Consider the following 24,573-nt stretch of genomic DNA (forward strand, 5'->3'; position numbering starts at 1 on the left):
ACCACTACAGAGTAGGTATTATTTGGGTGGTGGATCATTCTCAGCACTGCAGTGACACTAACATGCATGGCTGGATTACTGACCGGGCCAGACAACTCTTTGCCCAGGGGCCCAGACTATCCTTAATCCGTCCTTGCTAACATGGTGGTGGTGTGTTAGTGTGTGTTGTGCTGGTATGAGTGGATAAGACACAGCAACGCTGCTGGAGAATAGTCCACCAACCAAGAATATCCAGCCAGCAGAGCCCTGTAGGCAGCGTCCTGTGACCACTGATGAAGGTCTAGAAGATGACCAACTCAAACAGCAGCTCTCTGACTTTACATCTACAAGGTGAACCAACTAGGTAGGAGTGTCTAATAGAGTGGACAGTGAGTGGACACAGTATTTAAAAACTCCAGCAGCGCTGCTGTGTCTGATCCACTCCTACCAGCACAACACACACTAACACATGTCACTGCAGTGCTGAGAATGATCCACCACCCAAATAATACTTACTCTGTGGTGGTCCTGTGGGGGTCCTGACCATTGAAGAACAGGGTGAAAGCAGGCTAAAAAAGTATGTAGAGAAATAGATGGACTATAGTCAGTAATTGTAGAACTACAAAGTGCTTCTATATGGTAACTGGAGCTGATAAAATGGACAGTGAGTGTAGAAACAAGGAGGTTTAAATGTAAAAGTACATTATTAACCTAACCTTTTGTAAATAAGTGAAAACTGTTCCAACCACTCCTTTTCCCCCTGCATTTATATTTTTAAACAATGTTTACATGTTGTTGCCCTGTTGTTTTTGTAAATCTATATACTTCAAATGGCTTTTAGTATTTTATATCTTTATATTTTTAGAAGAATAGTGTAGGCTAATTTATAAAAAAATGTTCATTTAAGAATATTTCAAATAAGAAAGTACAGAGATATTCAAATTACCGACAGCTCTGAACATGCACGACTTTTTACTCAGTCTGACTCAAATACCTTAATACCTTATTTTAAAGGCTCCTTATTAAGATATGTTCCAGTGCCTGACGTTTTAAAATAATAGTAAAAAAAAAAGCACTTAAGATATATTCTTATTCTTAAGAAAATACGTTCTCCGCTTCTTGAGAAGTGTTTCTTGTGCTTTAAGCACAGACGGTGTTAGAAATAGCGACGTCTTGAGTGCTTACCCATCACATCCCATATATAGGCATATGAATAGTCAAATGTGGAGAGGCAGCGAATCACCACGCAGATCCATAAAAAAGACAGGGCACAGCAGAAGGAGTCGGGGCAGGGGTCCTTTCCAAAAAAGTATAGAATGTCTTACGGAATTGAGCCGCCCCCCGGTGTAAGTACATATTTGACAGGGCGCATAGGGAGACCGCTTGCACTCCAGTTTAGCGTTCAGTTCAGCACAGACGCTCCGAGCTCAAGACCATCTCACAGCCTTCCTTTGGGAACGTTTACTTTTCGTGTGGGCCGAAACAAACACATAAGCAGCCATGGATGCCATTAAGAAGAAGATGCAGATGCTCAAGCTCGACAAGGAGAACGCCTTGGACAGAGCTGAGCAGGCTGAATCCGACAAGAAAGCAGCTGAGGACAGAAGCAAACAGGTCGGCTATCTGTGTGGGGACTTAAAAAAAACATGAGTGATGGTTGTACCATCAGTACCCAACATTGCAATGGATTACACTGTCTGAGTGGATTTATAGGAATGGAAGATTGAGTTTAGAATAAATGTTTTAGTGTTGTAATAGGATGTATGAATCAGTGTGGTACAATTGACAAAAAGTTACACTTAGTTTCCATAAAGTTTTCTTTACTAAAATGCATTTCAGTGTACCAGATTTTTTGTAGTATTTGTAAATGCAAAGATAGTCAAGTGTGCTAAAAGAAAAGGATTCCTTAAGGGTCCTGCAAATACCAAATTTTTCAAAATAGTATCATGTGTATATGGAAATATAAATGCTATGTGCTGCTCCATGTACCTTAAATGATTTACTAAAGACACCTATATAAAGTATTTATTTCAAAAATTCAATTCAAGTTTTAAAAACTATACTCCTGGTGTTACTTTAAAGCCCTTAAAATGTTGAAATGTAATCTCCCAGGAACTTTTTTCTTTGACTGGTTGTAAACCTAAACTAAAGAACCCCTTACAGCAGTGATCCTCAAATCTGGACCTACTCTTTCTAGTCCAAGGTCCCTAAACCATTTATCCAAAAGGTTAAAAACTTCACACCTGCCTTAAATGGAGAATGGAAAATCCATTTCAGCTAGACCATACTAGATCATAATGGCTGCGGTTTAAATACTTTTGGTGTAGAATAATTTATCAGCTTTTATTTTGTAGTGGCCTAACTGCTAAACATTTGTTTTTATTGACTGCATCTCAAATTGGCTTCTTTAGAAAATCATATTGTATAAACAAGAAACATTTTTATGAATGCAAGTGTTAGTAATGTTGATAGATAAATGTACTTTGCATTCATATATAGCTGGAGGATGAATTAAGGGATATGGAAAAGAAATTGCGTATAACCGAGGATGAACGTGACAAAGTGTTGGAAGACTTCCAAAGTGCAGAGGAAAAGCTTCTGACTGCAGAGGAGGTCGCCACAAAGGTATCTAATGTGTCTTTCAAAATCTGTCTCTAATCAATCTTTTTTTCTTTCTTTCTGTCTACCTGTCTGTCCCTGTGCTTCTTACGTCACGCATTCCGCTACCTGCTGTTCACCGCTTGCAACACAAAATGTGCAAAAAAAACCACAATCAGCTTGAGGATGACTTAGTAGCGCTGCAGAAGAAACTGAAGGCCACAGAGGATGAGTTGGACAAGTATTCTGAGGCTCTTAAAGATGCCCAGGAGAAACTGGAGCTGGCTGAGAAGAAGGCCACAGATGTAAGTATAGAAGCAAAGAGTCATGCATCACTTATTTCGGCTGGTCACTGCTGCACACAACCTTATTCTCACTCTCCTTCTCTTCTAAATAGACCTGTGCAAAGTGACAGCTGCTCAAAGCCTGTCCTTAGTGAGCCTATCTGGCTTATTAAGTTGCTGGGGACAAGCAAAGCACTTAACTCAGGTCTATTTTGTTTTACCTTTTTAATGTCACCTACACACATTACCTGCACTGTTACCAGCAATGAAAAGAAATTTTGAGATAAAGGTTTTTCCCACTTAGATTAGACAAAGAAATCTAATGCCCTACTTTGGACGTAGCACTATACTTGGAGACGTAGCCAAGGCTCCTGTGAGGCTGTGAAGCAGCCGGTCTGTTATATTTAGCCTAGAGCTTTATATGGTCAAGACACACAGCTGCTCCTTGGGCTGTGTCTCCTGAGAACACGAGAATGTCTTTGAGAACTTATCCTGCAGCCGTTCTTATTTTTGATTATGAATCAAATCAAATTCAATGCACAATAATTTGTACTATTACTTTATTGACAGTAATACCTCCGTAGTTTTTGCCCATTATAATAATTTTTTATTTGAAAAAGTTATATATTTGCAGAAATATGAAGTAAAGCCAAGCAGGAAGCACAAAAAAAAAATCTTACTGTAAAATAGAAACCCAAACACAATATAGAATAGCAGTCTAAGTTATAAACAAATATGTTTAATAATAAAACTACTTAAAGTATGTGTAGTCATGCATGAGAAGAAACAAGCCTTTGTAAACTGCATTTACAAGTAGGGTCTTCTTTGAGTTGTATAGCTACCTTTCAATTTATATACATGTGTATGAATACATTTATTGTTGTAGACCAGAAAATTTACAAACGTCTACTGTAGAGTATAAATATTTATTGACATTTTAGAATGAAAAAGCTCATTAATAAATTTCAGAATATTATTTAAGTCTATTACTGGAAATGAATGAGGTTGATGTAAACTGCATTTTATATGCCTAGATAAGCCTAGTCTGAATTTATTTCGTATATAAATTTTGTAGTATATAAATTATTAATCGTTGCCATATATGACTGACTACATGCTTTTTACAACAACGGATCATGTAAATCTTTGACTAAATATTACTCCAGATTATTCCAAATGATTTAATTTATTCCGAAAAGTCTGGATAGTTACTTCTGAGCTCTAAAAGATGTTAGTAAGTTACATTTAAGTAATAAGTAAGCTAAACCCCTGGTGTTTTCCTCATACCCATGTAATAAATGCTGTTGCCCACTGTATGCTTAGAGCCCCATCTCCTGGTCTAAAACATGTACTAAATAAAGTCACAGCTTATGATAATCTACTTTGATAATTTATTAATTACTATAGTGATAAATAAACAGTTATTATAGTATCACAAAAAACAATCCCAAATATCAGCACAGAATATGGTTCTATGACGCACCACCAGCACAAGTTTAGACTTTCTGTTAAATGTAGCCAGTAGGTGGTGTTGTCTATTCATTTACAAAATCAAAGCGACGCTTAACCTTTTTCCAAATCCAATCTCCAAATAATACTGGGCGCAGTGCAGGAGCATGCTTATCACCTGGGCGTTAGTTTATTACATTTATTTGGTCACATACACCCAGGGGTAAGTTTAATTAGCCAATTCTCCCGTGTATGAGGTGAAAGGAAACCCCTGCAGACACAGCGAGACAGTAACCATGTGGTTCAAACCCAGGTCCCCAGGACCATGGTGTTACCCATACTACCTGCCATGTCTACTTTTAAATATGTTTTAGTGAAACAAGAAAATAATATAGGCTAGAACATGGGTTGCGAGTCAAAAAAATGGGTTGCAGAAAAAAAGAATAATTAAATAAACTTACACGCGAATGACCTCTTGTGGAGGCTTTATGTTACATCTTGTAAACCACAGTGGGACCAGATTGTACAGATTGTTTATAAACTTTGCTCTCTAAAAAGAGCATTTTTGCATCTTGCGTACTTGTGGCATCATTCTTATTTCTAATGAAAAAATATAGATACACACAAAGAAAGAAATTTTAATATCTTTGGCTCAATTCTTTGTCAATATAAAACATTATTAAGATTAAAATCACCTAGTTCTATGTATTATTTGTTTTTTTATTATTTTATTATTTATTGGCAAAATTTTACTTTTAATATTTTTCTAATATTCTATTATTTTTCTATTATATATACAGAAAAAAATAATATTATATAAACAGGAAATTATTGAAAGTAAAATTATTAACACAAATAAAATAATATTCAAATGACTTTAATATGCCAATAAATATAGATCTGTTAGTTGCATTTAAAAATATTTTTTATGTGTTATTTTGCTATTTATTTATTTATGAGTTAATTATCCGGCTCAGTGGGTAGCACTGTCACCTCACAGCAAGAAGGTCCTGGGTTTGATCCCCAGGCGGGGCGGTCCGGGTCCTTTCTGTGTGGAGTTTGCATGTTCTCCCCGTGTCTGTGTGGGTTCCTCCGGGAGCTCCGGTTTCCTCCCACAGTCCAAAATAATTGTGTGTGTGTGTCTGTGTCTGTGTGTGTGTGTCTGCCCTGTGATGGACTGGCGCCCCATCCAGGGTGTTACTGTGTGCCTTGCGCCCATTGAAAAGCTGGGATAGGCTCCAGGTTAAGACAGTGAGTGAGTGAGTAACCGATTTCTGCAAGGAAATGGTGCATCATGGGGTAGAGTTGTTTTATATCGGTTATAAGTATCTTTAAATATAGACATCTTTAAAAAACTGGATATTTTTTTGATTGAAATCTCAGCCCATTTTTAATTATAAGAACAGGGAGTGGAGCTATAGTATATAAATTGGAAGCGCGATGACGTATAAATGTTGGGGCGTGGTTATGAAAACATGGCTACTTCCGGTGTTGGATCCAGGCTTGTTGCTCTCGCTACTGCTGCTGCTGCTGCTGCGTGTTTATACTAGCAGTGAGCGGAGCTGTGTAATATCAGTGCTCTGCGTTTCAGGGCGTTTCTGCCCTCTCATATTAGCACTTTATTTAAGCAAGATTTTATTCGTTCAGTCTAATAATGGCGGCATTAAGCTCGTTAGAAGCTGTGAAGAGGAAAATTAAATTGTTGCAAGAGCAGGCGGATGGAGCTGAGGAGAGAGCGGAGAAGCTTCAGAAGGAGTTGATGGTGGAGAGGAAAGCCAGAGAAACTGTAAGCATGTGAACGCTTCATATAGCAGATCTTATAAATCACAGTTGCAGTCACTCTGCAGATAAATGTATTACAGCATGTGAATAGTTATTAGCTGCATGAAGCCTACGTAGTTAGGAAGTGAATCTGCGTAATGACAATGAAATTTGGGAACAGAGATTAAGAACTTCACTTGTCAGATGGGTGACTTTACAAGCTCCACCATTATAGGCACAAAATCCACTTAGGTCATGTCTAGTATGTGCTATAGGGTGGATAGACAGGGCGCTATGGATTTGTCTGGCTGACGTGGGCCTTTAGAATAAACCTAGAACATGCTGAAGCTTTTTAGTTTAATAAGGATGCAGATCTCATGCCTTTTGTCTTTATTAAAGGAAATTATTATTGTAATCTTTTATTATTATACCTGTATTAAAATTCATATACCTGAGGATTCCCAAGATTTTCAAAGCTTTGATTAAGGGTGTATTGTGGCATTGGAAGCTCAGAACTATGTTAAAATTATTTAAGTGTCCCAGATAGAGGGGCAATGATAACATTCCCATAGGATGAATAAAGTATCTATCTATATGTCTGTCTGTCTGTCTGTCTGTCTATATCTATCTATCTGTCTATCTATCTATCTGTCTATATCTAGCTATGTATCAAATCTATATCTGTCTGTCTGTCTGTCTGTCTGTCTATATCTATCTGTCCGTCTGTCCATCCATCCAGCTATCCGTCTGTCTGTCTGTCTGTCTGTCTGTCTCTATATATCTATCTTTCTGTCTGTCTCTATATCTATCTTTCTGTCTATCCATCCATCCATCCACTCATCTATCCATCCATCCATCCATCCATCTATCTGTCTGTCTCTATATCTATCTGTCTGTCTATCCATCCATCTATCTATCTGTCTGTCTGTCTGTCTGTCTGTCTGTCTGTCTCTATATCTATCTGTCTGTCTATCCATCCATCCATCCATCCATCCATCCATCTGTGTATCTTATCTATCTGTCTCTATCTGTCTATCTGTCTATTTATCCATCCATCCATCTGTCTATTTATCTATCTATCTATATGTCTATCTATCTAACAGTGACAAGTGTCATAACATTCTAACATTTATACCATTCCGCTTGTCAGTTTATAAGAATACAAGATTGACAAGAGTGCCAGTCCGTCACAGGACACCACACACTGATAACTACTTTTTTAAACTACTGTTTGTATCAAAAGTCAAGTCTTTCTGAACTGCCTACATATATTTGCTTGAATTAAGCTCCTTATTGTGTGGCTTGCTTACAAGCATCACAAATGTGGAGAAATTGCTACCTGTTGTTAAGTGCCAGTAGCAAGCGATACCCAAACCATTCAGTCCCAAATGTAATTAAAAACGATTGTTAAAACATGTGACTGCAGTATAATGTGTTGAAAGTTTGTAGTAATTATAATAATATTGTAATTGTACAATTGTACCTCCATCCATTTTCCTTTTAGTAGGAATTTGGTATTGACAAAACTTTGGTCAGTGTAGCAAATGCTTTATTGCATTTTAAGACTAATAAAGTTTGGCTGACTTTTTTTAAAATGTCCCATTCATTTGCTAACCATTTACAAACCAGTTACCTTATAAGGGCAGATTGCATACGTGCATGCAGTGGAGAAAAAGCATGTACAGCAACCTTAGCTGTGAAAACATCACTGCTAGGAAAGTTTCACCCCCTCTTCAGCTGTGTGTAAACATACCCAGCTAGACTACCTTACTCGATAAACTAAAAGAATTAGTTTAAGTCCATTAAATACAGGACTATACAGATGACTTTTTTTTTTAATCTGAAAGCAGATATGAACTGTCAGAATCTTTATTTATACATGTAGCTTTCAAGTTCCCTTTATTAAACACGTTGGCATTTTGACCCAGTGTATTTCCCTTAAGCCCAATTCTCTCCCCTATTTGCATGGTTTTGCAAAGGTTTGGAGCTGGTTATGCAAGTCGACTGTGTAGTATCCGCCCATGTGCAGTTAGGCTATAACAACACAGTGCAGTGTAAAGGAATGCACAACTGCAGGGCTAAAGTCTAGTGTAGTTTGGTGAATTATCTACTTTAAAACAACTTGGGTAATTAACTGGTATAATCTGGTATGAATAAATAATTTAGAAAATTTGTGCTTCACCAAAGCCCCAGTAAACAGCCCAACCCTTTACAAAATGTTTACCAAGTCACATCAATGGCCAGTATGTACAATAAGCTTGTAGAGACGGTCCTAAGAAAAGACATCTCTCTGACTCTGTGGCGTTAATGTGGTTAACTGGCCTGCTGTAGTCATCAGGTCCCCTGGTCCCAGGTGGTTGCTTTACATGTTCTCATATCATTCTGGTTCTTCTATTCTTCCATAGGCTGAGAGTGAGGTAGCTTCTCTTAACAGACGTATCCAGCTGGTTGAGGAAGAGCTGGATCGTGCTCAGGAGCGTCTTTCCACTGCCCTGCATAAGCTGGAAGAGGCTGAGAAGGCTGCTGATGAGAGTGAGAGGTGAGTGGCCCCATTTGCAAAATGGTATGCCTTTTTATTTGTCCACAACATTAATAATTGATAATAATGGCCATCGCAGGGTTCAGGTTGGTTTATCTCCACTGGTTTCTACTTGTATGGACCTTGGCATGGATTTTCAGAATCAGACTCATCAGAATCAGAATACTTTATTGATCCCAGAGGGAAATTGCAGTTCTTACAGTAGCACCCATTTATGTAGAAAGAATAAACACTCTACTAGCTTAAAACAAAGAAAAAAAGAAGAAAAATTTGCTAATAGAAGTTAAAAAGTTATTTACACATAATTAAATAAGTGTATGCTTGCATTATTATTATTGCACATATGAATACAAAAAAATTGCACAGAATATTGCACAGGTGAACCATGGTGTCACACATTAAGAGAGGAACTATATAGTTTGGCCACAAGTAGAAAAGACTTCCTGTGGTGCTCTGTGGTGCATTTTGGTAGAATGAGTCTTGCACTGAATGTGCTCCTTTGTCTCATCACTGTGTCATAAAGTGGGTGGGAGCCATTGTTCATGATAACCTGCAGCTTAGAAAGCATCCTCCTCTCCGATACTGCCGTCAGAGAGTCCAGCTCCACACCCACAACATCACCGTCCTTGCGGATCAGTTTGTTGAGTCTGTTGGCATCTGCCACCCTCAGCTTGCTTCCCCAGCATGCAACAGCATAGAGGATAGCACTCGCTACCACAGACTCATAGAAGATCTTGAGCATAGTCCGGCAGATGTTGAAGGACCTCAGGCACCTCAAAAAATAGAGCCGACTTTGGCCCTTCCTGTAGAGGGCATCAGTGTTCTTAGCCCAGTCCAGTTTATTGTCAATGTGCACTCCCAGATATTTGTAATCCTCCACAATGTCCTCACTAACCCCCATGATGGACATAGGGGTCACCGGTGCCTTGTCCCTCCTCAGGTCCACCACCAGTTCCTTTGTCTTTGTCACATTGAGCTGCAGGTGGTTTAGCTCGCACCATGCGACAAAGTCCTTCACAGTTGCCCTGTACTCATCCTCATCATCCCTTCTGATACATCCATTTATTGCAGAGTCATCAGAAAACTTCTGTAGATGACAGTTCTCTGTGTAGTAGCTGAAGTCCGTGGTGTAGAGGGTAAAGAGAAAGGGAGAGAGGACCTATCCCTGCGGAGCTCAAATGTTGCTGATCACTCCGACACACAGTGCTGCAGGCGTACATACTGTGGTCTTCCAGTTAGGTAGTCAACAATCCAGGACACGAGGGGGGCGTCTACCTGCATCACTGTCAGTTTGTCACCCAGAAGAGCAGGCCGAATGGTGTTGAATGCACTGGAGAAGTCAAAAAACATGACCCTCACAGTGCTGGCTGGCTTGTTCAGGTGAGCGTAGACTCGGTTGAGCAGGTAGATGATGGCATCCTCTACTCCCAGACGGGGCTGATAGGTGAACTGGAGGGGGTCCAGAAGTGACTGGACTATGGGCCGGAGCTGATCCAGGATGAGCCTCTCCATGGTCTTCATGATGTGGGACGTCAGAGCTACTGGCCTGTAATCCTTGATGTCACTAGGTCGCGGCGTCTTCGGAACAGGAACAATGCAGGACGTCTTCCACAACACAGGGACCCTCTGGAGACTCAGGCTCATATTAAAAACATATTGTAGTACTCCACATAGCTGGGTGGCATTTTCCAAGTGATCTGGCTACCTCTTACCTTCTAAAACATACCAGTAGATTGTTGGGCTACTTTTAAATAGCCTTTAGATATGAGCAAGTGTTAGATGGCATGTGGTGTTCTGATGCCCTGTTTAGGGTTTTGTCTTCACTTTGTGCTCAGTGTTCCCTGGTAAGTCTCTGCACTGATAATTCCGATCTCTCATTCATGGTCACGCATTTATGGTCTTTTTTTAAACATAGAAACACAGTGAAACAATGCAGAATTTGTACTTCAGAGGCTGTACTCATGCTTATATTTGCATGATACTAATTATAGCTCTTATATCAACTTTGCCATAAGGTATGTATAGAGGACAAGACCATCAGGAAACATCCAGGCAATTGATGAAATGCAGTATAACATTTTTTGTGTGTTCAAAAAGCTTTTGAAAAATGGAATAATGCTAATTGTAATTAGTATTTGTGTCTGTGCTTTAGCGATTTAAATTTATGTTCAGAATGGGGAAGTCCAGACCTGGTTAGTAAAGCAGATTGTGCTTTATGGCTAAGTAACTGTGGAAGTGAAGTGGAACTGTTGTGCACCCCCTCCCCACGTAGTTTCATTTTCAGTACACTCATTCTGTAATGGTTATTATTGCTGTGCTTCTTTTTTACCATGGTTGCAACACACCTTGAACACATCTCTGGGTGGTGTGTATATAACATCACAGCTAAAGCAAATTAAAGGTGGTTATTTAGTTCATTATGGTTTAATCATGTTGTAACCCAGCTTAGGTCATACAGACTAATATCAGCAATAGGGATTACATGATTGTGAGATTATTAACAAAATATATATGTTGTTTATTTTATTAGTTCATTTGGCACATCCAAATGAAAAAGACTTTATTTAATACAGAGTTTAAAATCATTATTTTTTTATATGCATGGGGGGCGGTTAATATTTTCTGTTAAAGTTAAATAAAACATAATTGGAAAATTGATGCACTTAAAGAGATAAAAAAAATTATAAGAAAAGTGCAAAATAAATGTAAGAATTAAAATGTTTATGAAAGGGATAAAGTGCAGGATCGCTAATTTAACCTCTGGAGGTCAGGAAGCCCAAGCACGTAGCAGCTGTAAACGTAAAGTCATGGGTCAGATGATGTCATTTGTTGCCCCTTATTGACGTGAGCTTTTTGCGTAGTGGCACCATGGCACTAAATAGCACAAGGCTGTGTTTCCCTTTCATTGTTTGCTTTACACACAGCTCCTCTGTGCAGCCATGCCTTGCAATGTAGTACACAGCTGCTTTGTGCACAGATTCAACTTCAGCTTCTCATAGGTTACAGTTTGTACTCCAGACAGATTACATTTTAAAATAACACAGCCCAGCAAAAAATGAAGCTGTCAAAATCTGTCCTAACAGGCTGTGTGTTTATACTGGGGTTATTGATGCTGGTTACATTACCTCCTCTCTGATGATTGATTAGGCCAGCATATACATGCCTTCCACTTCCTGTTTCTTACCCTTTGTTTCAACTTCACTTTTTCCTTGCAGAGGCATGAAAGTTATTGAGAACAGGGCCATGAAGGATGAGGAGAAGATGGAGATCCAGGAGATCCAGCTGAAGGAGGCCAAGCATATTGCTGAGGAGGCTGATCGCAAATATGAGGAGGTGTGTTACTTAGCTGACCTACTGTTGCAGTGCAACCTTGTCATAACTGAACTGTGCTATACTCACTTGGCACAAGAATTGAATCTGAATGAGTGTTTGCTGACCTTGCGTGTACACTAGCTGTTGGCACAGTGACAGACAACCATTCACCTTCTTGGTGTGTGTGATGTTTATCTGAACTACTGATTCACAAAAAAACAGTGGCAGTACAGCATATCCATATGTAACAGAAAAAACCAGTAATAGACTCAAACCTATACTTTACTGAGTCAAATCAAATACATGTATGTTATTATTGACATTTTCTCCTCAGTTACTGTTTATAAAAATGAATCATTATTTGCCCTTCATGTATTTGGGCCTGGTCGTAGCAGACAGGCTTGTGCGGTCTAATGACCTACAGGGCCTTGTTGTCAGAAGCTGTGAGCTCCCAGTAGAGTCTTCCAAAGCAAACAGGTCTGGAGTGAGGATCCAGACAAACACGATCCAGAACCGGCTTCTGGCACATGGAATGTAAACTCACTGGGGGTGTGGGGGCACTCGCATGTCCTCGGCTGCCGGCCATACGGGTGAAGTTGTCCATGTCCATGTAAACGAGAGAGTCATCTCTTATCCCTTGCCAGTATTTGGTTTGATACAGAGCTGTATCATGTATGAAGAGCCACGCTAAGCTCTGTGTGACTCCCCTCCACCAACCTACTTGTTCATGCGCCCAGTCCATTTTGGGGGTTAAATATCACAGCGGAAAGAGACCGTCTGTCCTAATTCTCCTTAAAACTTGGCTAGTTGTGTTTGTGTGGTGGGCGCTCTCGTGATTTCAAATGCTCCGCAGTGGTGTGCTAGTCTGTTGAACTGCTGTGCCACCTGAGCGCCCCTTTAGCTATGTTTTTCAAACCAAACCATAGCTTTCCCTCTAGAAAAAAGTATCCCTATTCATTAAAATAATCCTTTTCAGATTCCAAAAAACTTTTGACTAAAGAATTCAGGGGTGCTTTACGAAAATGTGTTTTGCGTAATCATTGATTACCTGCTATTAGATCATAAGCCATATTTACATGCAGCCTAATAATCTGTTAATAATCGGACCAATAGCTTAATGGAAATAGACCAGTTAGATAGAGGTAATTCGAATACAATTTCTATCCGATTTAACATGATAGGTTATCCTTTAAATAAAATTTGTTAAATTGAAGAATAATAGCTGTGTTCATTTGCATCATACTTTTTCAGGATGCTCTCAGGGGGCAAGCTAATCTTTAATTAAGTCGTATAAAATCACAAATGTCATGTCATTCAGAAATGTTTTGCGTCGTTGACTGTGGGACTGGTAGCGGGACTGATTGTTGAGTGGAGTGTACATATAAACACCTTAGTCTTAAGACATAATACATACATAACACAATGAATTTATTTAGGTTGCAGAAAATCTTTGCTTGTACTCATAGCCATAGTAAGTTCCTGTTACCCTTCTTTTCTCAGTTCAGTGATATGTGTAATATCTGACGATTCCTCTGTAGTTTCCTATACATAATAGATGCTAATGAGAGCATTTTCTTCAGGTTATGCTGTTTATATGTGTATATTAAACCTGAATTCTGAAGGCTGGCTTGTATGTGTTTAGGTGGCCCGTAAGCTGGTGATTGTTGAGGGTGAGCTGGAACGCACAGAGGAGCGTGCTGAGCTGTCTGAGGGGTGAGCAACCTCACTGCTGTGTCACACTTTGCCTGTATTACCCTACTGACATGCTCTTTAACATGCACAAAGTAGCCAGACACTTTTCTTAATATATATAAGTGAAAAGTTTTGCTGTTATTTTATTGCCATTGTCTTACGCTTGCTTTATGTGCATGCACGGTTAACTTGCATGTGTTCCCTGTTTGGAATGGCCTTGTGCTGTGCAAACGCACTAACAGAAGCGTGCGACGATTACAGGAGGAGCTCACAGTGTTGGACCAAACCTTTAAGTCATTAAAAGCAGCAGAAGAAAAGGTACTGCATACGAATCCTTATCATTAGAGCTAATTAAAATAATTGCCTCAGCAGACTAGGCCTCTTCACTCTCTAGTAGACGTTGTTGCTCTCATCTGGCTTCGCTTTCCCTTCTTTTTCTTTTTGGTTTGTTGTTTTATTCTTTTTACCAATCTAACCAAGCAGGAATACTGCAACGTGAGAATTACTGTAGCATGCTTGCCTTGAACACATAGTATACATTCATTATTTTTGCATTCCTGCTTTGTTGGGGGAGTGGTGGGTTCAGTTTCACTGTTTATACTTCTGTTCTTAAAACTTTGGAGTTTTAATGATTTTGCTTTCCTTTTTCTTCACTGTTTTTCCTTCTTTCTCCTTTACTTTTTCTACATTCACCTGTTTTTATCACCTCTTTCTACTGTGAATCTATCCATCTCTCATCTTTACCTTTTCTCTTTTGCTGTAATTCCTACCTTTGTACCTGCTGTATTTCCTACCTATTTGGCTTTATCCTGCACCCTTTTATGTAAAACACTAGCAAATGTGCTGAGCTTGAGGAAGAGTTGAAAACTGTGACCAACACCCTGAAGTCTCTGGAGGCCCAGGCTGAGAAGGTAGGTGTGCTGACTGTTTGACTCAGGTTTTTTTGTCAACCACACTGACAAAATGATCAGTCCCACTTTGGTTATTACTCTCACCACCATCAGAGTATTGGTGTAAAAACCAATGTGTGGCTTTATTATAGTATTTGCATTATTTTTCAGTTCAAATCTAAAATTTGCCTGCTTATGTGTGGCATTTAGGCTGCTCAGGTGGCGCAGCGGTAGAGTACGCTAGCACACCAGAGTTGGGGTTTCGAATACATCGTTTCGAATCTTATCTCTGCCTTCGACTGGGCTGGGTGGCTACATGAACAACGATTGGCTGTTGTTCGTAGGGTTAGGGGTAAAGTAGATCCTCAAAACTGGTTCAACTGCGGCCCCTGCTGGCTGACTGATGGCGCCTGCACAGGGCTGAGGAATAATGCCAATGGGGGTGTGTCTCTCCATACACAATGCCGATTGGTGTATGAACTCGACTCGTGCGAGTGAAAAATGCAGTCTGTACTGACTGTATGTGCCGGGAAGTCATATGTCAGTTGAGAGGCATCCTCAGTCAGCGGTGAGCGGTCGAATCAGTAGAGATGATACAATCGGGGTGATTGGACATGACTAGATTAGAGGGAGAACATTGGGGGGAAAAAAGCTGGGAAAAATAGAAAATTCAAATGTGGCATTTACACTAATAACAGCAAATTGTTCTCAAGTCTTAAAATAAATGGAAAGTAGTAAATAGAAATATATAAAAAAATCAATTAGGTACTAAGCAAAGAGTCCACTTATTTTAACAGTTAAACGTTTAAATCATTAACATTGTCTGTCTGGTTATTTCACACCCTACTATTGTATCAATTCTAATCTGAAAGTTTTGAAGGGTGTTATAGGAAATTAGCATTTTTCTGGATTGCCAGTTCTGACATTTTGCTCTGATTGACCCCCACAGTACTCACAGAAGGAAGACAAATATGAAGAGGAGATCAAGGTCCTCACTGACAAGCTGAAGGAGGTAAGGTTTTATATGATCTGACCTTTGTTTGAAAGGTGTGTGTGTGAGTTGGTGTGTTAGAAATGTGTTTTCTTTTACCTCAGGCTGAGACTCGTGCTGAGTTCGCTGAGAGATCAGTAGCCAAGCTTGAGAAGACCATTGATGATCTGGAAGGTATGACTTTTTTCATTGTGAAATCTATCACAGCTGTATCGGTTTATTGTAGGACTATGAAGGTTTTACACATTTCTAAGCCAAGACCTGCTTTTCCTTTAGTTGGGATTTTCAATATCTTGCTTTTCATGTAGTTGGGATTTTCATTATCTTGCTTTTCATGTAGTTGGGATATTCATTGTCTTTACTTTCTGTTTGGTAGCTTTCTTTTTTTCTTCATTTATTTCTTGTATCTATTCTCGGATGGACAAAATCTACCCTAATGAGTACACTGTGGATAAATACGGTCATTTTTTGTAATTACATTTACATTTTTGGCATATAGCAGACACTTTATTATTTGTTTATTTATATATAGTCCAAAAGCCTAGTCATTAGGTGGTGCACTCGTCAGTGCCCTCTCACTGCCTGTCTGTAGCCGGGATAAAAAAAAAAAGGATGGTTGCGTCAGGAAGGTCATCCGGCGTATTAAACTGTGCCGAATCGGGTATGCAGACCAGAATGATCCACTGTGGTGACCCTTAAATAAAGGGTGCGTCTGAAAGAAATATAGTATGGAATTAAGTAGTTGTAGAAAGGCAGGTTTTTAGCATTATTTTAGCTGTTAAGTTATCTAATCGTCACACAGGTTATTTGTTCATTCTGGACATTTCTAAGGTTCAACAATGATTAGCAACTAGAAAAATTGGTGGCTAAGTTGCTCCCACTACGAGTGATCATAACTGGTACGCACCATGTGTAGAGGTTTGGCAAACTTAAGGTCCAGAGTTGCGTAGTGAAGTAGGCACATATATATTTTTTCTTCATTTATGAGCCTGTTTAGCCAGCCTTAAGCTATTTAAATAATGAATGAAGAATTTGCCTTGAAGTCATCTTGCATATTATTTTACTCCATTCTTTTTCTATTGCTTTATTCTAAACATTTCTTTGCACTGTTATGCTCTGTCTGTCTGTCTGTCTGTCTGTCTCCTTTGGGCCCATCACACTTGGACTGGATGCTTCACCCACCTCTCTGCCACCCTTCCATCCCTCTATCCTTTCCTCCTCCCACCCACACCTCACCCCCTATAGATGAGTTGTATTCCCAGAAACTCAAGTACAAAGCCATCAGCGAGGAGCTGGACCACGCTCTCAACGACATGACTTCAATGTAATTCTTGTGCTGTGCCTGCTTATGTCCATGCTTGCTCATCCCCCATCCTTTGCTAACCCCCTTCCATTATTAACTTGATCACTCTATCTGTCTGACTCTGTGGGTGTATTACCTCGCCAAATCCCCTTTTAAAACCTCCTGTGGTCTGTTAAAGCAAGATCAATGTCTAATGTTCTTGCTTTTTGTAAAGACCTAGGATTAGTCAGTTCATGCTCATGCATTTGCATTCTCTGGCAAATGCTGCGAATCTGTGCTGTTGGAAATGGGTGTTTCCTCTGTTTTACATGGCATTGTCATAAATGTCACACTGAAAGCTGTTGTTCGCAGCTCAGACTGGAGTAAATGTACAAACGCTCAATGAAGCTAAATTTTGTATGAGCAGTGCAACACAGTCCTGCCATTTACACCGTATTATGGTTTTATCCAACCATTGTTCTTTTTACATTTGTAAATGATGTAATTTGTGGAAGTAAAAACAAAGGGGTTTTCCATGTTTGAAATATGCAAACATGTTACATTTTAGAGAGCATGTAGAGTTTGCTGAATTGCAGCAGTGTTAAATAGGAAGCATGTCTGTGAAAACTGTACTTTGTAACTTCCTGTGTGGTTCCTCCCTAATCTACAGTCTCTGATCATGTTTGCACATTTCCTACTAACATAAGTCTACATTTACTACTTCTGTTTTTAAATGGTGATCCCTGAACCTCACTTTTACAAGGTGTTTGAGATTGAGGTGATGTTTGATGTTGGGTGACTCAGCTAAGGTAAAATTTGGTGTGGTGCAAAATCTAATGACACTAGGGCTAAAGTAGCTGCTCAGGTTTCTAACCAGTAAATATGTATTCATGACACATTACTTTGTAACTTGTGTCCACAATAATACAGATATATTTGAAAACTCTCAAGGTTTCCCCCTTTAGGATTGTGTCCGCATTTAAACTGCGTATTCTGTCACCAAACCAATTTTTGGAAACGCTCTCCAGCTGAGTTCATTTAAAAATGAACTTGTGTGGATAAGAAGGAACTGCTTCTATCTATTGTTTAGATAACCAAACCCCAACACATTCAAAATGCAGCATCAAATGATAGACAATGTTCTTGGAAGCACTCCTACTTGGACCTCCACTCCTGTGCAGTAGCCGACTGCATCTTTTCACCTGCACAAGGTGGATCAGCTTTGTGTACGGAGAGCCACACCCTGATCACACTGTCCCTCGTCTCTGTACATGCGGCATCAATTAACCAGCAGAGGTCGTAATTGTACCATTTATGGGCAATCCCCTTTGCCACCCTCCCTGTGAACGAGACAATCATTGTTCGCTTAGGCGCCCAGCCTGCCGGTAGCAGAGCTAAGTTTCAAAATGACAAGTTTAAAATATCAGCTCTGGTGTGCTAGTGTGTTTTACCGCTTCGTCACCTGAGCACCGGAGGTGGCACTTTAGAAATCCTTTTTTGTTTTTCATTCCATTCGTAGCATGAGTTTCTTTCCTCTAGTCTCACTATTTTGGTGCAGACAATTAGTCTTTTTTTAGGCAGCACAGAGTGTCCATATATACGAGCCAACATATATATCCAAGATTTTGGATAATATTTTGGATAATTATTAAAATCAACAACTTATGTTTCGTTCCAAACCTGTAGAGCCATCAATCTAGCAATTGGTTTGTCCCTTAAGATGCTATTTATATTATGGAATATAGCCATGTATTAATCTACAATAATGCAGATTTATAATTCGTCATCATTTTTCTCGTAAGGACAGGAGTAATATGCATAATTTATAAGCGAATACCCAATGTGTGTGATTATTTGCACTTTGAGCATACAGATGTGTAAATACAGTTTATTTTCAAAGAAATTGGATGTTTTTAAACATTGGTAAATCACCCTGCATTCATAAGGTTTGAGGTTGTGTGTGAGAGGCTCTGGATACCACTGGGTCCTTCGACAATGCCCCCGAGTTGGGCATTGTGGCTTTTGTGTGCAGTGCTCCACTCTACCTGTTTTGGTGTGTGCTTTACATCCTTTTAGACCTACACCAAGACCCTTCATCACCTATTCTCTGCTCCTTTTTCCTGCACAGATAAATTGTTTACGCCCCATCAAAGATGCTCCCCGCTGGCTGAGCCGCAACATCCTGCTCCCTCCAGCGTTCTGTTCTCTTCTTCCCTTTCTCGTCTATCCTCCTTCCTCTACCCTTCCCTCATTTTCTTCAGTGTTGGTTTGTTTCCCCTCTCTTGTACAGAACTATTGATTCTTGTGTATAAAAATAAAAGTTCTACATTCTATGTAAAACTAGATCTCCTTACTTTTGGTCCTTTTTTTCTTTCTTTCAATCTGTCATTTCATTTACGTGCTTGATGTTTTCAAGTGGCTAAAATAAACATATATCTTTGTTACCTTATGCATTTTATTTGTTCATTACCGATAACTTGCTATGCTAGTCATAGCTTAAGGTGGTTTATATTGACAGCAGGCACAGCCTTTATACAAGGGTTCTTCAAAATGTTTCCGCACTTTTTTAAAACTCTATTAAGAATTTTAAAAACAAATAACATCATTTTTCTACATAGTCACCATTAGATGCATTTTTCCCAGCGTCATACCAACTTTTTAATGCCATCAGCAAAAAATGTTTTTGGTTGAGCACGTGGCCACTGATGCACCACTGCTTTCACATCATCATCATCACATAAATCTTCCTCTCCCTAAAGCTTCTTTGAGCGTCCAAAAAGGTGGAAATCAGATGGCGCTAAATCCAGACTATAAGATTTCTATCAATCTCTCAGACACGACCAATTATTACTCCTCCCACCCTCACCGTTTCCAACCAAAATATAAAAGTGTGAAACCTTTTGAAGACCATTTGTATATATTTCTATCTTACCTTGCATCCATAAATTTTGACAGTTTGAAGCTTCAGAGAGATTTTAGTAAGATTATCTGACTTTATTATAACTAAAATATAGCCATTGGTGGGGAGGTCCGGGTCCTTTCTGTGTGGAGTTTGCATGTTCTCCCCCTGTTTGCGTGTGTTTCCTCCGGATGCTCCTGTTTCCTCCCACAGTCCAAAGACATGCAAGTGAGGTGAATTGGAGAGACTAAATTGCCCAAGACTGTGTTTGATGTAACCTTTTGAACAAATGAATCTTGTGTAGTGAGTAACTATCATTTCTGTCATGAATGTAACCAAAGTGTAAAACATGACATTAAAATCCTAATAAACAAACAAACAAGATATAGCCATTGACAACTAGTGGTTTTACCTAGGTAGCTAGTAAACATTGCATGTATTAGATTCTAGTGATCAATACACATCAACTTACTTATAGTTACTACACTATAAGCACTACTGTGCTTAATAACTTAACGTTTAAAAGAATCTACATTACAGGAAAGAACAAGTTTAAAAGGTTACAGTTTTTCTACATTGGGGGCGGCACAGTGGCTCAGTGGGTAGCACTGTCGCCTCACAGCAAGAAGATCCTGTGTTCTTTCTTTGTGGAGTTTGCATATTCTCACCGTGTCTGCGTGGGTTTCCTCCCACAGTCCAAAAACATCCAAGTGAGCTGAATTGGAGATACTAAATTGTCCATGACTGTGTATGACATTAAACTTGAACTGATAATTCTTGTGTAATGTGTAACCCCCATTTCTGCCATGAATGTAACTTAAGTGTGTAAAACGTGACGTTAAAATCCTAATAAATAAATTCATACATTGGACTTTATTAGCCAATCAGGCTAACTGACTGGCATTTTTGTATTAGCTTCCAATTCTACTTGGCTGGTTTCAACAAAGTTAACTTTAAACACAAAAATACTGACAGGCCAAATAACTTATTGATTTATTAATCCAGTCAGGTCAGCAACTTGATTTCTAATAATGATTTTTCCATTCATGTAAAATCAGCTTTGCATTTATTATTGATTTAGTCTGTTAGGCATAATTGCAGATTTATGTATTTTTGTAGAAGAATTCTGAGGTGCGAATAGTCCAGTACTTCGTTTTTGTTTAAATGGAAGGTTTTTTTGGAGGCCAATGCATAATGTAACTGACAGAAGCTGTGTAACTGAGTTTACACTGTACAGTTTATTTAACTTTCTCATGCTAGAACTTGACCATGCATTCAGTCAGGTTGTGTTCTTTTGGCACATATAAACTACAGATAAGATACGGTTTACCTTTGTAAATATACTGTAATCCAGTTTTCTCCACCTCTCAAACATATAAAATATAAAGGCGAGTTGGCTACTCTTAACTTGTGTCTTGGTATGACCGAGTAGGTGATTATGTATTTTGTCTTTTTATGCACCCTGTCAGAAGTGAATAGGGATAGTAAGGATAATCTAGGGCAGATGGAATGACTTTATATGTCATGTATACATATACACTTGTACAGTACAATGAAAGTATTTATTTGCATGTTTCACATGAACACAGACAATATGTAAAACACTCAGTAAACAAAGAATTACAGTAGTTTGGTTCTTTGCTGTGGTGCGTCTGTCATCAAAAGCAGCATTATACTGTTTAATATACAACTTGCACTTGTGTTTTAACGCTTTATTTAAAAACATGTTTACAGCATGTGGCCATTACACACATTCCTTTTCATTTTGATCATATGCAGTGCTGTACAATAATTTTATTTTACCTTGATGGTGTAAATTTTTATTTCATCATCAAACATTATTATACATTATTATCGTTAATTTCTTGAACCTTTATTTTTAGTTGCAATTAGTTTTAGTTTTTGTGCCTTTATTGTTCCAGTTATCTTAAGTCTCAAATCAAATCTCAAAAAAGGAAAATATTAGAATTAATTTTCTATTATATTTTTATGAAATAGCAGTGTAGTTGCCCCTTACATAGTGTAGTATTTGATTGCAAAAGTTTGCACACCCCAAAATCAAACAATGACTAGACAAGAATTTAATGTTTGGTTTCATCTATGTCATGATTTCAGTTAATATAATGGCCTAATAATATTGTGTTGGTCCCCCTTTTGTTGCCCCATACGCAACAAACTGTGATGCACTGTGTTTTCTGACACCTTTCTATCAGAACCAGCATTAACTTTCCAGCAATTTCAGCTACAGTAGCTCTTCTGTTGGATCACGTGCATCATTGACCCTTGGCCGCCCATGACCCTGTCGCTGGTTTACCAATGTTCCTTCTTTGGACCACTTTTGATAGATACTGACCACTGGGAACACCCCACAAGAGCTGCAGTTTTGGAGATGCTCTGACCCAGTCGTCTAGCCATCACAATTTGGCCTTTGTCAAACTCGCTCAAATCCTTACGCTTGCCCATTTTTCCTTTGAGGATAAAATGGTCACTTGCTGCCTAATATATCCCACCCACTAACCATGATAAAGAGATAATCAGTGTTATTCACTTTACCTGTCAGTGGTCATAATGTTATGCCTGGTCGGTGTATGTGTTCCCTTTCTGAATTCAATATTCAGTATCTCTTCACCCATCTGCACACAAGCATGCACGCACACACACAATTTATTGACTGTAGAGGTCATAAAACACTGCTGTATCCTTATTCCATTCAAAACATGGGGGATGCAAACTTGCACTAAAATGTAAACAAGTTGATCTTGATAATAGACTTGACCAATCGTCAAGCCTCTCTTAGTAGCTTTTTCTCCGCAGTGACATGTTTCAACATTGTCTGTTCTGTAAATGTGCACTTCTTATTAAGGTACAGTCCATCTTATATGTACTAACACTTTACCTGACCTCCAGCTGTTCTTCTTTCTCTTTTTCATTCTTTTGTCTTTCTCTAACATGCTGCCTGACTGCTCAGACCGTCTCTACCAGCAACTTGAGAAAAACCGCATTCTCTCTAGTGAACTAAGACTGGCCTTGAATGAGGACTAATTTAGTGGAGATTTGCTATATATCATTAACTGTGTTTGTGTGTCCACACTATCAAACTTAATCATACAACATTTTGTACAGTGTAATGTTAATCATATCTGCAAAATTGCTTATGCACGCCGTAGATTTAGGCATGTATTAAATGAACAGAAGGTTGATTTTAAGCACTAAATTTTTGCATGGATTGGGAAATTGTCTCCGTGTTCCTCAGGTAGTGTTTGATTGCTAATTGAATAGCCTTGTTTTTTGTAAAGTAACACCAAGTTATGTGTAGAGTGTATGTGTTTGAAAGCTAAAGAGTAAACTACCACTGCACTGCATGCTCTGTTATAAAACGTTATGCACATTTACTTATGGTATTAATACTGTTTTCTAACACTTGATGTTCTAACAGAGAAACTATCACATGCTAAAGAAGAGAACCTCGATATGAACCAGATGTTGGAGCAGACTCTATTGGAGTTGAATAATATGTGAAAAGCCTTTACACCAAATGATGTCTGCATTTTGTAACTTTTGAGTGATTCCCTTTTTGAAATAATTTCAAATCATGTCTTTTTTTTTTAAACAAAGACTACATTTTTGTCTGATGGTTTTAAGGTACTTCTTTGGTACATGTTCAGTTACTTTAGTTATGCACACACTTTGTCATTTCCATAAGAAATAACAAAGTTTACAACAATTGCACTTGGGTCTTAATTAATGCACATAATTCTATAGTGGACACGGTTAAGTCTTAAGACAAGCTTAAATGAAATTCTTTAAAATATGTTTTTTATTCATCCACAGTTCTTATAGTGTACATTTGATCAGGTTGCCTATGTGTACACTGGTGCTACTGTGAAGACAGGGGTCTAATAGTGTGTAGCTTTTAGCTAGTACATCTATTCTGTACACATGAGCAATTTTGTTTAGGTTTTTACTTACTGTGCTAGTCAGAGTCCTTGTAAGACAGGGCTTGATCTACAGTGTCTTATTTATTTGGTTGTTTTTTTTTGTTTTTGTTTTTTTTTACTTCTACTCGATGCAAAATGCCAGACAGCATTATTATCATTATCTTTTTGCCCATGTCGGCTCAACATGCCTTTGTTTTGAAGTGAAAATGAAGAATGATTTCATGATGATCATATGATGATCATATTCGGTTGTGCCTCAAACATTAAAGCCATTTTAAATGTAGATGTGTCATCTAAAATGTATAAAGCTATATAAAAATAAAACTACATAATTTTACGTTTTCTAAAGTATGTGATTCATTTTTAAATTTCTTTACTATTTGATATATTGACATCATTTTATGCATCATCTGTTTATGTTAACAAATAACATATGTTCATGTTATTTAAAAACTTTATCCTCTACTTTATGGTCTTTCCATGGTTGTGGACCACATTGTTGCAGTAATTTTAAATTAGAGAAGAAGAAGTGATTTGTTAATAACTTTATTCAACTGTTTTCACTGATTAAATTTGTTGTAATTTGTAAATATGAGCACATTTCGACTTTGATGCCTGCAACACACTCCAAGAAGTTGGGACAGAAGTGTGTTTAATTTTGTCTTTTATCACCTTTTCTATTAATGAGACTTTATTGGTTTGGAATTTTTCAACATCCCTGCTTGATATGAGACTTCAGCTGCTCAACAGTTTGTGGTTGAAATAAACATGGGCTACCCAGGTAAAGACATCGCATTTATAGCAGAGTTGCAGCAAGTACTGTTGGTGCTGTACAGTTTCCTGTAGACCTGGTTTTAACCATCACCTTGATTAATTATTGAATCACCTGACCTTGTGCTTGTTGATTCTGAAATAATTCCATTTCTTCTTACTTTTGGAGGGTCCTTTTTTTAAAGGAC

The 24,573-nt window shown here is 38.5% G+C and overlaps 1 protein-coding gene across 10 annotated transcripts; it reads left to right on the forward strand.

Moving 5' to 3' along the window:
• The first annotated feature begins 1,349 nt into the window (after positions 1–1,349).
• On the forward strand, positions 1,350–23,951 carry tpm1 (tropomyosin 1 (alpha)). 10 transcript variants are annotated; one of them, XM_062991921.1, is made up of 10 exons: positions 1,350–1,593; positions 2,479–2,604; positions 2,757–2,882; positions 8,477–8,610; positions 11,826–11,943; positions 13,565–13,635; positions 14,450–14,525; positions 15,454–15,516; positions 15,600–15,669; positions 23,113–23,951. In XM_062991921.1, the coding sequence occupies exons 1-10, from the start codon at positions 1,480–1,482 to the stop codon at positions 23,193–23,195; spliced, it is 981 nt and encodes a 326-aa protein (XP_062847991.1). In that variant the 5' UTR covers positions 1,350–1,479; the 3' UTR covers positions 23,196–23,951. The 10 variants fall into 10 exon arrangements, with proteins under 10 accessions (XP_062847991.1, XP_062847999.1, XP_062847982.1 ...); XM_062991929.1 differs by lacking the exon at positions 23,113–23,951 and adding an exon at positions 16,741–16,823; XM_062991896.1 differs by lacking the exons at positions 2,757–2,882; positions 23,113–23,951 and adding exons at positions 16,741–16,819; positions 18,906–19,221 and having other exon boundaries at positions 1,352–1,593.
• The last annotated feature ends 622 nt before the right edge of the window (positions 23,952–24,573 follow it).

This window comes from Trichomycterus rosablanca, chromosome 1 (genome assembly GCF_030014385.1).
Source record: "Trichomycterus rosablanca isolate fTriRos1 chromosome 1, fTriRos1.hap1, whole genome shotgun sequence".
NCBI lineage: Eukaryota > Metazoa > Chordata > Actinopteri > Siluriformes > Trichomycteridae > Trichomycterus > Trichomycterus rosablanca.